Source organism: Lutra lutra, chromosome 7 (genome assembly GCF_902655055.1).
Source record: "Lutra lutra chromosome 7, mLutLut1.2, whole genome shotgun sequence".
NCBI classification, from domain to species: domain Eukaryota; kingdom Metazoa; phylum Chordata; class Mammalia; order Carnivora; family Mustelidae; genus Lutra; species Lutra lutra.
The window spans coordinates 136,287,052-136,302,221 of record NC_062284.1 but is presented as its reverse complement, the minus strand read 5'-3'; the positions used below and the strand labels follow the sequence as shown (position 1 = coordinate 136,302,221).

Below are 15,170 nucleotides of genomic sequence, written 5' to 3'. Positions count from 1 at the left end.
GCTGAGGCCCTGGGTAGGTCCAGAGGGTCACGTGCAAGGTCTCTGCCCTGGGCAACCTGGAGCTGAGGTCTGGGGTTAAGTTCTGCTTACAGGTGCTTTGATTCTAAAATGATGTGACTCCACAGACATCAGGCCCCAACCGAGGGCCGGCTCTTGGTATCTAACCTCTTCCCAAGGGCCCCGTGGAGTCTCTGGGGTGGCGTCCTTACATTCACGGAGGGGCCTGGTGGGTGTGCCGGGCCGGAACCGCTCTTCGTAACATGGAGGTGGACATAGCTGGAACCCTGGGGAGTCCCACGGTGCAGCCTCTCAGTGGGCCTCAGTCAATGCTGGGGAGAACAGCTGTGAAAAGGAGTTCCTCCCTACCCAGAATCCTGCCCGTGGGCCTCGTGGAAGGTGGAAGGCCCACAGCCAGAAACGAGCTTTCCAGCCATCGAGGATACCCAGCAGTTGCCTGCCATGTGGCCACTCTGAGACCAAAGGAGACCATGTCCTCATCCTATTCTGGAAACTTGTCGGCTCGGGCACTCACACTGGCCATTGGCCATGCAGCAGACGAATGGCTTCACGTGCGTCCCTGGGGTCTGCATCGGCTTTTCCTCTGTGTTCTAGAAAGTGATCATTCGCCCGGCGGGGTCCCCGACAGCCCCTCACCCTCCATGGGCCTGGCCCGGAGCTGCAGAGACCTGGAGCTGCGCGCTGGCTGTCCTGAAGGCCACGGGCGCTGATCTGTGATGAAGTTTCGGGGCGGCTCCCTCCCTCAGCCAGCCTGGCCCGGCCCTGCCCTTCCCTGCCCTGCTCCGCCCTGCCCGAGCCCCAGCCTGACATGATGTGGCTGAGACTCCAGACCCGTGATGCTCTCGCAGGTCCTGCCTTCCACGAGGAAGGGCCTGTGCCTCTGCCCCTTGTCGCTGCTCAGCATGGCCAGTGTGATCTCGGAGCGACACCCGCAGCCTCCAACACAGACCGTTCGCAGGACCATTAGGGTGGTCGGACCTGGGCACTCCTACTTCTGGTTCTGACCACCTGCCCTGCCCAGCCCACCTGGAGCCTTTTCCAGAAATGGTTGCGTTTCTCCTTTACTTCCAGACTGATCATGACTGGTGGCTTGGAGGGGCTGACCCTTCCCCACAGCCTGGCTGACCTCTTCCTCCAGGGCTGTCTGTGGGGTCATCTGTTTTCTCCCAAAACTCTTCTCCCATAGTGACTTCACCCCAAATCTGGCGGTTCCAGCTGTAGGGACACCTGTGCTCTGTGACCAGCACTAATGCTCCGATCCTGTTCCCACAAGCCACAAGCGACATTGACCGGAACCCCAAGCTGCCTCGTGCTTGATTGTGTACAGACATACGCTGTTTCTGTGCATATACAGACTGTACATAAGATTGCTGCTTCTGGAAAAGCCAGGAAACGTCCTCTGGCTCTTTTGATGGGGCTCTGTGTTCTGTGTGAAAAAAAATTTTTTTTTTAATTTGTCAGAGAGAGAGCACAAGCAGGGGGAGAGGTTGGCAGAGGGAGAGGGAGAAGTGGGCTCCCCACTGAGCGGGGAGCCTGATGCTGGATTTGATCCCAGGACCCTGGGATCATGACCTGAGCCAAAGGCAGACACTCAACTGACTGAGCCACCCGGGCGCCCCTGTGTCCCACGTGATGACAACACAGGTGGCCATCTTTGGGATGGGTTATTTCAGGGACAAGGCGACCCCGTGTTCTCTTTAATGGGTTGTGGTAGCAGATGTTTTGGTATCTGACCGCCTCGTGGAATACAGTGTGGGGTTGCGTGTGTTATTTCTCGAACTCTCGGGGGTAGAGTGCACCCTTGAAACGTGTGAAGAAATAAACAGCTTAGAGCTCCAGCCTCGGAGGGTGTCCATCTCTGCCTTGGCACGGTTGGTGGCAGCAGTGGGCAGCCCCTCACCGGCCTCACAGGCGAGGCCTAGACCTGCCAGGACCCTTTGTTCAAAGACCTTGTTTCATCATCGTCGTGGTTTTATGGTCCAGGCTGCCTGGGCCCTTGGAATCCTCATCACCATCTGAAGAGGAAATTATACGTATTCTCCCCATTTTACAGCCAAAGAAACTGATGTCCAGAGGTACAAAGTCACTTGCCCAGAGTCCCATGGCTAAAAAGTAGCCCAGAAAGGAGTTGCTCCAGCGGAAGTAAACCTCCACTTGTCCCTTTGCCTAAATCCACCCCCCACCCCCGAGTCAAGGGGGAAATATCCACAAAAACCAGAAAGCCCAGAGCAGATTTATTTTTCCTCAGATAAATTTTGTACAGAATATATTACAGTTAGGAGGTCTCAGCTTTCACCAAAAGGTCAGAAGTTATTGCAGTTGTGCCCAATGGCTCTGACGGTGGAAAGGAAACTTCTAGAAAGCTGCCTGTGTCCAGAGAGAAAAGATCACCATTTAAAGTCATGGCGGGGGCGTGGAGGGGTGGGGAGGGGGTCTGCCCTGCAGAGGGCGCACTGGGGCGGGAGTCAAGAGCAGGAGGAAAGGAGTGAGGGGGGCAATGGGGGAGCCTGGGCTTGGGCAGGCTGGGAGCAGCCTCTCTACCAGAAGCAGCACCTGGGCCGTCTGGCCAGGACCTGCAAAGGGGACAACAGAGCCGGGACCACTGGCTGCCTCGGGGCCCTGGCTGGGCCGGGGTGGGGGGGTGGTGGCGGTTGGGGTGTCAGCCCCGCCGCAGCGCCTGCAGCTGGTGGGCCACCTTCTCCAGCTCCGCCTCGATGGCTGCCAGGCTCTCCAGCTCCTGGTCCTAGGAGAGAACACCACGGCTCCGGCAAGGGCTGGGCCAGCTGGTGGGCGGCACAGTCTGCCAGATGGGCTGTGCCGCTGGCCAGCTGTGTGACCTCAGACAGGCAGCTTTGCCTCTCCGAGCCTTAGGGCCTTCATTCATACCACGGGGATGGGAGATGCTGCCCTGCTGGGATTACTGAGGGTTACTGTGCACAAGAAATGGAGAGGGAACAGGGCCCCTGACCCCACACAGCCCCTGGTGGCTTCAGATCCAGACCCGCCTCTTCCTGAATGGCTCTGGGCAGACATGGAAAATGAGGCCTCCTTGCCCTCCCGTGCTCCTCCCAGGCGCCTCACCCCAAGGCCCAGACTGACAGTGACCCCAAGGGCAAGGCCAGGCTTCCCTGATGGAAGGTCCGTGGGCCTTTGGCACAGGCTCGAGGGGATGAGAGCTGTCCTCCTCTACCTGCTGAGGGTGGGCCTGGATCTTTGGTCCCCATCATAGAGGCCCCCAGCTCTGGCTGCCAGGGTGGTTCAGGGCAGAGGACCCTTCTGGGAGCCCTGCTCTGTGTCCCAGCCTCAGGAAGATTCCAGGACCCCCTGAGCCTGTACTGATGCCCACAAGCCCATGCCCCGGGACTCGGAGCAGGAGTCTAGGAAGGCCATGCCCCCACACCCAGTCTTGACCTGCTGGGTGCCAGGCTGTTGAGGACAGCCACTGGGGCCGCTTGGAACAGATGGACAGTGGTTGTCATGGAAATAGGGACCCTGGAGCCTTCTGTCTTGGAGTAGCCCCGGGGGCATGATTTTGGTGATGCTGGAGCATTTGTAAGAAGACCCTTGGGCGGTGTGGAGGGGACCCTGCCCTTGTCCTGTCCACATGGCCCTGGGGTCCCCATTTCCCCGCCCTGCAGTCCAAGCTCCCTCTGCCTGTGGAGAAGGCAGGCTGGCAGGCACCTCACGGCACCCTGATCTCTCCAGCTTCTGTGGGTGAGGAAGGGGGTGGTCAGAGGTGCCCTCGCTTGTCCTGGTCCAGAGCTAGGGGTGGAGGGCAGTCTCCCGGGGACATTGACAGATGACCTCTCCTAGCTCCAACTGCCCAGGGATGTTCCTCTCAGGCCGCAAGAACCTGGTCCCCACAGGGAGAGAGGATTGGCGCCCGGGGAAGGGACCGCACCCTAATCTGGAGGGGCAGCGAGCACTGGGGCCACGGAGAGGTCCCAGGCCCCGTGGGGCCCTGATTCCTACCTGAGCACTGAGCCTGGACCACAGACCCCTCAGGCCTCCTCCAGCTCCGAGCTGGCGTTGCCAGTCTGCCACAGACCCCAGCTTGCACCTCCTCACCTCCGGGGCTATGTCCCAGCACCCCAGTGAATTAACCAAGGATCCCTGGACACGGCCAGGTTTTGAAAGTTCGTGTGTGTTCTGACCATAATAATGAAGTAAGCAGAAAGGATTCCTTACCCCCATTTCTCAAATGGGGGAACCACAGAGGCTTAGTGAAGGACAGCAACCCACCCAAGGTCACACAGCTAGGAAGAGGCAGAACCCCGGGCCTTCTGGAGCATCCGTGCCCCCTCCCCCACTCATCACCCCAGGGGACAGAGGCAGGTTCTGAACCTAGGAAGGGGGGTGCCTGGGCTGCCTGGAGGCCTGGAGAGGATGTTGCTGGATCAGCCCACCCTCAGGAGCTTCCCAGGATGCCACATGTTCTTTCACGACCCCTCCTCCCAGGCCCCCCAGCTCTCTTGGGGCCAGTGGGCTCCCCTCACCCCCAGACCAGACCCTGCCAGGTCCTGGCCTTTCCAAGCTGCCTGTGTCAACAGCTCCGCTCTCAAATCCCGCAGATTCCCTCTGTCACCTCCAGGGCTGAGACCTACTCAGTGCCCCAGGGATCAGCTTCCCCACCCTCTCCTGCTCCCTTAATCTGAGCATTTCCCTCTCCTGCCTGCAGCACTCACGCCCTGCCCTGACCCTCCCCACCCCTGCCCCAGCTCTGCCCCAGCTGTGCTTGGCTCCCGCTAGCCCCCACCCCCCTCACCCCCGCCATCTATGTGCCTCTCTCTTCTCAGACCCATGGGGACTATGTCCCCTCCGTGGGGCAGGGGGGCTGTATGTCTAGCTGGGCCCACACTCTGGAGGCCTGGCCTGGGGCCAGCACCCGCCCCATACCAACCTCTGGTCTGCGGTTGGCGCTGCCCTCCTCCTCCTTCTTCTCCTCCGGGTAGCTGCGCACCTGGAGGGGCAGGCCCGCCTCCACGCTGTCCTCCTGGGAGGACGGCCTCCAGCCTCGACGCAGCTGCAGCTCAGGGCCCCCGAAGTTGTAGGCCCGGGCCCGGAAGGAGAGCTTCATGGAGCGGTCAGGGTCATCCTCCTCATCCTCCCCCTCCAGCCGCTTCTTGGCCGTCAGCTCCTTGGCCAGCTGGTCCATCTTGCTCCATTCCTTGGCGTCCTCCCACTTCTTGGAGAGCTGCTCCTCCTCCTGTTCCCGCTCCAGCTCCCGGTTCTTCCCTCCCTGGAAGGGGCCTTGAGGAGCCTCTGTCATCTCCTCCTCCTGCCGGGAGTGCTCCCGTTCCCCTTTCCCCTTGGGGCGCTGAGCCTCCTCAGCCCCAGACTTCCTGGCTCCATCGACGGCCAGAGACTCGGACCAACCTGGAGCAGCTGGTGGACAAGAGCAGGAGATTGAAGGAGGGACCACCACTTCCCCTGGTCCCTGCCACTCCCTGGGGCCTCTCTGGCCATTGCTGCGACCGCAGACCGCACTCAGGGTCTGTGATTCCACTTGGAGGAAAAACCATCTTGGTAGAACACTTTGCAAGACCCTCTCAAAGCTCCGAGGAGTGGGCTGGTGGGAGGCTGCCTCTTCTGTGCTCCGTCTCCCCCCGGAAGCCCTGATCCAGGGGCCACCCAGCTGGGGAGGGAGGAAAGGCCCTGAGAAGGCCCTCATGAGTTGCCAGGAGCTCTCATAAACCCTGGGTGAAGCTGACACTGTCCCTAGACCAGCCTGTTTTTACCTGTCATGCTGTCCCTCTGTTCCCGAAGCCCACCCACCCACCCAGGCTGCAAAGCCCCTCTGGTCTCCTGGCTCGGAGGGGAGGGGCTTTGTGGAACAGTGGGAGATGCAGGGTTTTGGAGTCAGACAAACCTGGGTTGGAATCTCAGCTTTTACTGCAAATTAGCGGTGTGACCTTGGGCAAATTACTTAACCTCTCTGAGCCTCGGTTTTCCATCTGGGAAATGGAGATACTACCTACCTTTCCGGGTTGTTGTGAAGGTGGAATGCAATTGTAGATGTGGTCCTTCTTCCCACCCTCCCCCTCTCCCTGACACACTTGTTCGGTCTCAGACATCATACATACTCTCGCCCCTCTGGATCTCCTTGTAGCCAAGGCTTGAGTGGGGGTTAAATGCCTCGGTGGGGCCTTCTTCTTCAGGGACCGCCTTCTCTCCAGCCTCTGCGCCCTCCTCGTCTTCCTCTTCTTGCTTGGTCTGCTGCCCTTGCTCTGCATCCACGCTCTTCTCTCTGTCCACCAGGCCCTGGGGGGGGCTCTCGCTGTCTTCCTCGGCCTGTGGGCCTGGGTGTTTCTGGCTGGGAAGTTTGTCTCGGGGGTTGGTGTTGGCGGCCTCCTGCTCCGCCAGGGCCTGACTGTCCTCCTTGAACTTGGACCCCTGGCCGGGCTCCGGGGAGGCCTGGGGCCTGGCTGCATCCGTGTCTCCACCGTTCTCTGTCTCTTTAGGATCTCCTCTTTTCTCTGTAGCTTCCTTGGAGGACGCTTCTCCCATTGCCTCTGCAGAAACAACAGGCAGGCCCTGAGGACCAGGCTGCACACGGCGGCTCCCGAGAGCCTGATTTCACAACTTGGCCCTTGTGTCTTTTGGTTTCCATCAAGTGCGGCCCAAGACACTCATGCCAGGATTAGCATTGCCCACTCCGTGTCTGGGTTTGATCTGAGCACAATTGGGAGATGTTTCTTTCTTTGGAATTCTACTTCTTAAAGTAGGAAGTGATTAAAACAAAACAAAACAAAACAAAACAACCACCACCTTGAAAATGGCCCCAGAATTGAAAATTAGGACATCAGCTTAATTGCTATATGACCTTGGGCAAATATCGTAACCTCTCTGTGTACAAGGCACCATTACTGCAACTTCGTTCTCCCTTCCACGCGAGGCTTGAGTGTCCTGTGGAAGCGCCCCATTCCTATTTGTACAGTTTCATTAAAAGGCATTTTCTGGTGGCTGCCTTTTCACCAGTAAAAATACCTCCCAGCTCTAGAATAATTACTGTTGGACCAAGCGCTATCAAGTGCATTCCACCATTTGTCCGGGACCCCCCAGTGATGGTGTTCCCATCCCTTCTACAGAAACTCTCCCCTCCGACTCTTAGACAAGTCACACGACTTCTCCATGCTCACATCCCATAAGCAGCAGGGCCTTGGATCCAAGTCTCCAAATGTCAAGTACAGGGTGCTCTTTGCGCCGACACACAGCTGCCTCCCCCATGAAAGCTTCCAGGTGGCCCGGATAGTAGATGTCCACTGAGATCCCTGGTCCTAGAACCTGGCCTATCCACCCCCTTCACACGTGCTAACAGCAGGCCCCTCGGGGGCCATTGATGACTGTTTCCAGACAGGAGGATGCGTACTGGGGCATCCTGTTGATCTAGCCCATGCTCTCTTTGACCTTTAGAAGCTCTCTGGCTCCAAGAAAGATGACCCAGTTTCATTTAGTGTTTGAGACGCATTCTGGGGTCCTCCTACAACAGGACCCTCCTGTGGCATGACCAAGTCCCGGGTGGACAGGTGCTGCGTGGTGGGGGGGGGGGCACGGGGGAGTGGGTTCTGCTGCAATGGACTCTGGGAAAAATCCAGCATCAAGCCTGCCCTCCTGCCAGGCCAGAGACTTCCTGCCCTGAGTGTGAGCCCCTATGGCAGGCAGGCGGGACTGACCTGGGACTCTGGAGTGAGATAGACCCAGATTCCCATCTCTAGTTACACTGCTTACCTTGGACAAGGTACTTAAAACTCTCTGGGCCTCAGTTTCCCCCATTTGGACAGGGAAGATCAAAATGATAGCTAGGTACTTCATAGTGCCTAAAGGAGGGGGTCCTTGACCCCTAGGAATCTTTGATCTTTTAACTACTGTTCTTATCTCCTACTCTCCTCTCTCTCCAGACTCTGGCTAGACCGGCCGGCTCTGACCTTTCAGCTCGGCCTGGTCATTCTGTTTCTCCAGAGCCTCTGAGAGTTCATCCTCGAAACTGTTGTGTTTCTTCTGATGTGCCCTCTCCTTGGCACCTGGTATGAGAAAAGGGGAAGGGGGAAGAGAGAAAAGGAGAAAACAAGTTCACTTAGCCACGCCCAGCCTTGGCATTTTTGTGAGCGTGAAGGCTTCCATTTCCTCATCTGTAAACAGCAGGTCAGTTTCAAGCCTGCCTAACGGGACACTGAGGGGGCAAGAGCTCCAGGTTGGCGGGGGGGGGGGGGGGGGTGTGTGTGTGCTGGCTGCCCCTGCCCCCTCCCAGTTTCCCAGCTGGGACCCATCAGGCCACCACAGCTCCTCTCCCCACTCACGTTTCTCCCCTGGGGAATGAGAACAAGCATTGTCTGCTACCTTGGACAGCCACAAAGACTCAGAGGGACCAGAGGGTCCCAGGGATGGGAACGGGGGGGAGGGGTCCCTCTTCTCCTGGTAGTTAGGGGGACCCTGCATCAGGAGACTGCCGTGACTGCTATTCCCCTCATGGGCAATCTTGAACCAGGCAATCGCTGCTCCCCTGTACCCCGTAAATCCAGGTCCTTGGGAGAAGGCCAGGCAGGTGACTGAGCTCCAGCCCCGGGCTGCCACCTGCTGATAATCCACACATCTCTCTCCCTGTGTTGGCCCCGGGCTGCTGCTACTTCCTCTGACTATCCCCATCTGTGCCCAGTTCCAGATGATGGGGTCTCTCAGCCAGGCTAACTCTGCAGACGCTGCTGTGATTTCCCCAAGCTGGGAATTGCGGGGATGGGAGCAGATGTACCTGCCACAGTGGCTGCAGGCCAGGGAGTCTACCCAGATTTGACCCCGGGCAGACCTCTGCTTAGTCACTCCTCGCTCTGTGATCTGGGGTAAGTGGAGCTCTCCGAGCAGCAGGTGCTCACCTACAGGACGGGGCTGCCACTTGGGAAGCCCTAAGACAGAGGTACTCGGAAGTCACTCTGAGAGTGTAGAAGAGGGAGTGGACGGATGGCTGGGTAGGTGGACGGACAGGCAGACACCTAGCTACATCCTGTACTCTTTTAACAGAAAACAGTAATAGGGACACGTCTTGAAAATGGCTCATATTGGATACACACACATCTGTGTGTACATAGACATTTCAGGACACCTCCTCCTAGAACAGTCTCTGTTGACACTATCTTTAATTATTTAAATGTAATACGTTAGTCATTCAATATTTAATTTTGAAATTATCATATTGCAATAAAATATTTAATGTTTAGCTAAAAACAAATCCCACCAGGGTCAATGGAGATGAAGTGAGAAGCAAGGAAGAGCCATGTTTCTAGCCAGCACCTGCTCCATGCCGGGCCCTCACCCAGACGCCTGGCACCTGTTCTCACAGGTGGCCTGGTCCGTCTCAAGGGTCTCAGAGGGGGGCTTCCCAGAGCTGCAGCAGCTTTCGTGCCTCCCACCTCACCCGAGACCAAAGTCCAGCCCTGAAGATAGACCCTTACTTCCTTTGGAAACTGATGCGAAATTCCCGACGGGGGGCCCATGCTGGGGTAGAGGCACGGGGCCGGGGGCCTGCCCCTGATAAGCAGCCGCTCCCCACAGGGCATCAGCGTGGGGCAGAGGCAGGGCCAGAACCCATTTTTTTTCCAGCTTGCCAGGGAGTTTGTGCCTCCCGTGAACCCATGAAGGAATCTGTGGGTGGGCATCTGACATCAGTCTAACTCTCCAGGCTCTGCTTAAATACCCTCAGTGACAGGGAGCTCACTACCTCACAAAGTCACTCCAGTCCCAAGAGTGTCAGTGGATTTTCTTAATCTTTTAGAGAAAGACATACTTTACTCTAAAACATGCTGAAAGTCTGGTCTGAGTTTGGGGGGCAAGCAAGACCTTGCTTTCCCCATCTACCCTTAGCAGAAGCTCACAAGGGGAAAGGGGTCCCTCCTCCTCTTTCCTGGAAACCAATTTGCTCTTCAGTTAAAGGGGTCCTCTCTGCAACCTAGTCTTAAAAGTGTCCCCCACTGAAATGACTGATCCCCAGAGATGGCGGGGTATTAGGTGAGCCGCATCTGGTCTTGGCATGTCCTTAACTTACCGTGTGACCTTGGACAAGTCACACAACCTCTCTGAGCCTTAATCTCTTTAACTATATCCATGCCAGATTGGACCAGGTGGCAGGGAGGAACCCACCTTTCTGTAATTGCAGGGCGATAACCGAATCAGAGAGAACTAGGACCTCGCTCAAACTTCCACCCTGGTTTTCTCTCAATTACTGGAATTTACCCAGATTCCTAAGCAGGGACTGGAAAATACCTTGGAGAGCAAGGTCTTGGAGCTCTTTCAGCAAATTCTGATGTCTCAGGATTGAGAGGATCCGCTCATCTGCAATGAAGGAGAGTCGTTATGGGTGGTTTCCAGAGGAGAGCAGAGAAAGAGATTACCATCAACATTTTCAGCTGAGCACAAGGAATTTATTTTGGAGACTCCAAACCTGGGTGGTGGCTGCAAGATCGGGTCTTGAGATAGCACCGGAGGTGGCCTCCTTCCCAAGTGGCTAGCGCATCCTTCGGCCTCAGGAAGGTCAGCTGCTGGCCCGGCCCCCAGACATCACCCAGGAGAAGCCAGCCCCGCAGGGGAGGTAGGGGTGTCCCACCCCATGTGTTTCCATCTCCGTGTCTGCTCGAGGGTCTACTCCACCTGGACTACCCTTTCTTGATTTTTCTACTGATTTCTAACTTTCTCTGAAAGTCCAACCCCAGCCCTCCAACAGCTGGGTAAAACTTGACTGCTCGGCTGGAAACACTTTGTCCTTGCCCTGCCCACCTGCAACAGTCCTTTACTCATCACAAACCTACAGATTGTCTGCCGGGTGCCAGTGGCTGTTCAGGGCTCTGGGGACATAGCAACACAACATCTCTGTCCACAGGGTGGACAAGGTGACTTGCTGTTCTGGCCCTGGTTTCATTCTGCCCGGAATTCTAGTTAATTGTGCTCCTCTCTGTTCTGTCTGCTCATCTGTAAGCTCTGGGAGCACAGGGCTGTGACCCTCTCATCTCTCTAGACCTCTCCCTCACTAGCACAGGCCAGGCCAGGCACTTGATCAGTGACTGTTGAATTAAATCACTGGGTTCTGTCCAAAGTCACACACCCATATCCTCACTCCCCAGCCACATGGGCCCAGCCCCTCCCACCCCCAGCCTTTGCCCGTACCTCCTCGGAGTGTCTCGAAACACTCCTGGCTGACAGGCATGGGGCTGGGCTTGGACAGCGTGTCAGAGATGACCTCAACGATGCACTTCATCACCTAGGAAGAGAGTGGGGGCGGGCTGGGGCAGGTTTGTGTATGGGGCTCGCCCCCACCGCCCCGAGGCTCAATGTGCCCTGAGGGCAGATTTCTAAATAAGAATATAGGGGCATTTGCTTTTGTCTTCAGGAGTCCATGGATGCCTGTGCCCAAGATAATCTGTGTTTTTAGCCAAACAATAATAGCAATAATAGAAACCCTTTATATGGTGCTTACCATGCGCCAGGCACCCTGATCATCTGGCCAGCAGCTGCCCCTCTCCTGTGGGACATGGTGGGTGTGGGTACCCAGTACCCACTAGCAAGTGTTTCTCTAGATGGGGAAGCTGCTGCTGGGCATTGAGGTATGTCTTGCAGAAGTACTTTAGTCTTGCAGATGGCGACAAGGTCAGCTCTCTCCAGGGAGTATTTCTGGACTGCCCAGAGACCAAAGACCTTCCCTGGCTCTACCCTGCCTGGAAACAGGACTGGGATCCCTGTCTCCTAAAACCCATCATGTTGTTACATGCAGCGAGTGACAGCCTCACGGTCTGGCTCTGTGTTCCCCCATGGGATGGATCTTGTGGCTGGACGAGGGCACACAGCAGCTACATCTGGGTGCCCGTCCCAGCAGCCAGATCTCTGAAAGTTCTGTGCAGCGGCCAGCAGGTGCTGTGGCTGGCTAACCAGGCGACTGATAAATGCTTATTTGAAGGTAGGGCCAACTGCAGTGCGGTATCCTAGCTGAGTGATCTTGGACACAGGACTTGACCTCTCCGAGCCTCGATTTTCTCATTTGTATGATGAGACTTTCCCAGCTCCCCTCCCAGGGTGAACAGAAACAGAAGGGAAAACACTCTACAAGGCGTGATGAGCCACACACACCAAGGAAAGGATTTGTAACATTGAACTTGCTTCAGCTGCTGAGAGCCGGGCAGGAAAGCAGGAAGTGTCAGACATGCATCAGGCGGTGCTGGTGGGGAGTGAGGGGGTGGCAGGCTGGGTCTATGGGATGCCAAAGCAACCCATCCAAAAATTCAGGATTAGCAAATCCTCAAACAGTCTCTCGAGTAGTCACAGCATTGTAGGATGGAATAGTTAGGTCTTCACCAGTGGATACAGTGCTCCTGACCCCAGGCTGCTGCGTATAGGGACCAAAGTGTCTCCCATAGAGGATCTGGTAGGAAGGACCTTGCAGCCTGTACCCTGCATCGCCCTGCAACTGGGGAACTTACACTGGGAATGTCAGATGACCACTAGGGCACGAGGACAGACTTAGGGAGAGAGGAATTGGGTATGGTTCCCAAGAATAATAAGGAGCTCTGCAGGGAAACTCCAGGTGCTCATTAACCGAGGGCCTGCGTTTTGCCAGGTGCCTCCCGTCTATGATTCCATCGCTCACAACTTCCCTCAAGGGAAATACTATAGATGGGAAAAGTGGAATCCTCTTCAGAGAAGTTAAGGAATTTTACCAAGACCACACAGTGTAAGAGTGGAAGAGGCATATACAGGCCTGTCTGCAAGTAAAACACAGGAAATATAATTGAGCAAACAGAGGTTGGAATTGCTTTGATGTTCTCGGTTGAATCATAGCCTCTCCAGAATGGAAGAAAACACTTCCTGAGAAGTGAAGGGTAGAAATTTCTCTGGGTCACAGGTGGGGTGTCTGTGAGCACCAGAGACTGTAAAAACAGCCCCAGCCCAGACATGAATGAATTTCAATTGTGCCCCCCAACAGAGAGTGTCTCACAGGCTGCAGAGCCCCCCAGCTAGTATCTCCTAAGGCCCTTTCCTGGGTGACATCCCCCGGCAGCCCCAAACGGCCAGGACCCTGGGTACAGAAACCATGATCAAGAGTCTTTCCATTGGGGCCCTTTGGGAGATCCAGGGCTGGAGTGCCTATACGGTGGGGGTGGGGGTTGCTAGCAGAGTCTTGGGAGGAGGGGAAGATCAAAGAGGGAGGCCAGAACCAGAGAAGTGAAGACTGTCCCTGCAGGTCTGGGGACAGCCACAACCCAGAACCACAGGAAGTGCCCCCCAGCAGCTCAGGCTGGGCATTGCCAGATTTGGAGGGTTCAGGCACAGGCTCCATCGGCAGTGTACCCAGCTCAGAGGAAGCTGGGGAAGTCCCCACAGCAGGACAGCAGAGAAATCTAGCAGTCTTTGATATCTTCTTTTGCAAGCTGTCCCCAGGCTTAGCAGCCGCAGTGCTGGCTCTTGGATTTATGCCAAACTCATTCCTGCAGCTAGCTGCCCAAAACCTGACTGTGAGGTGTCCACTGGAGCCTCCTACCCACCATCACGGGGCATCCCCATACCCCTTCTTACCTCGGTGTCCCCTTTATTCATAGGGCTGTTCACAGGAAAGGCAATGACTGGGGGAAAAAAGAGAGAGAGTTGGGGTGACTCTTCTGCTCTGAGGGGAGAGCCCAGTCCTTCCTAACTGGGTTTATAGGGGGCCCATTCACCCCAGTGCTCCCCCTCAAAACTGCCCCTACCCAATGAGATGCTAGGGTTGATTTTGTTTCCCTTCCCTGGCTGCTGCCCCCATGGGGATGGTCCCCAGAGGCTGCACTGAGCTCCCTAACGCTTCCCTTTGGGAAAGCACCCGCTCTGGGGCCGGGGGTGGGGGTGGGGGTGGGGGGGGGGATGGGAGGAGCTGAAGGCTAGTGCTATGAAAACAAGGCCAGCCACTGAGTGGGATTGGGGTGGAGAAGGAAGTGGAGAGAGGAGGAGAGACCCCAGAGGTGTGGGGAAAGAGACGAGGAGAGGGAGGATCGTGAGAGATGATAGGGAGATGGAAGCCAAGGGCAGAAAAAGGGGAAGAGCAGGAGCAGGGAAGAGAAAGAGGCCAGAGTGGGAGTCGGCCACAGCTCTCCCATCTCCCCTAATGACCTTGGCCAGCCATGGCACGGAGCCAGAACTGGCCCAGATGCAGTCGAGACGTCGAGCCCAGACAGGGGGTTGGGGCGCCAGGGGGTCCTGTCCTGTGGGGTCAGGAGTCAGGCCCAGAGAGTCCGGTCTGCGGCTTTGGCGCCGAGGCTACTATGCCTGGTGAGCAGGGAGGCGGGGGCGCTGTCCGCGGTGCTGACAACTGGCCGCGCCGGAGGGGAGGGACGAGGGGCGCGCATTGCGCTCTGTGCCTGGACCTCAGGGCAGGCAGGGGCGCCGAGGACCCTCTCCCACGAGACCCCGCGCTCGCTCACCTTGCCCGGCGCAGAACAGAAGCGCCAGGACAGCAGCGGAGCGCATGGCGAAGCCGAGGCGCCGAGCAGCTGGCGGTCTGGGGCTGGGCACGACAGGCACCTTGGCGAGGGCTGGCTGGACGGGTGACGTGGGAGCGGGTTGTGGCGGCGCTGGCGCGGATTGGGGGCGGAGGGCTCAGCTTCCCAGTCTGCGTCTGTCTGTCGGTCCACCCACCAGCCTCTCTCCACTGGGCTCTGGTGCTGCAGGAATTTATATACCCCCGACCCCGGAAATGACGTCATCGGGACCGCCCCTAACCCCTTTTCCCACCCCTCTGGGGGTCCGGCCGGAGCTCGCTCCGCCCTCATCCTCAGGCCTCTCGCTTCTGGTGTCCGCCGCTCACCTGCCTTGGGTCTGGCTTCGAGGCGGTTTTCTGGCTTCCAGGAGGTGACAAGGGGCCTCGGCTAACCCTCCACTCTTAGAAGTTTCCCCGAGTTGCTGTGTCCGTGGGCAGATACTCCCAGTCTCTGGACCTCGTGTTCCTCCAATGTCCCTACAAGCTCTAGAGCACTTACCATGCTCCTGAGTTCCCTCTGTGGGGACGCCCCTGCCCTGATAGAGTCTGGAGGCTGGCTCACCACTCAGGGCTCCTTCAGATATCTCAGGAGTCCTAGAGAGAGGCCTCTCTCTCTCTGACAACCCAGTTTTGTGCCTTCACAATTTGTCATGGTGTATATATGTATTAA

General features: G+C 57.1%; 1 protein-coding gene across 1 annotated transcript; it reads right to left on the bottom strand.

Moving 5' to 3' along the window:
- Window positions 1-2,239: 2,239 nt before the first annotated feature.
- On the bottom strand, window positions 2,240-14,684 carry CHGA (chromogranin A). The gene is made up of 8 exons (XM_047736797.1): window positions 14,445-14,684; window positions 13,567-13,613; window positions 11,167-11,260; window positions 10,270-10,338; window positions 7,944-8,039; window positions 6,102-6,530; window positions 4,919-5,403; window positions 2,240-2,761 (listed from the first exon to the last, which is right to left on the bottom strand). Exons 1-8 carry the CDS (start codon window positions 14,488-14,490, stop codon window positions 2,678-2,680), a joined length of 1,350 nt encoding a protein of 449 aa, XP_047592753.1. The 5' UTR covers window positions 14,491-14,684; the 3' UTR covers window positions 2,240-2,677.
- Between the last annotated feature and the right edge of the window lie 486 nt (window positions 14,685-15,170).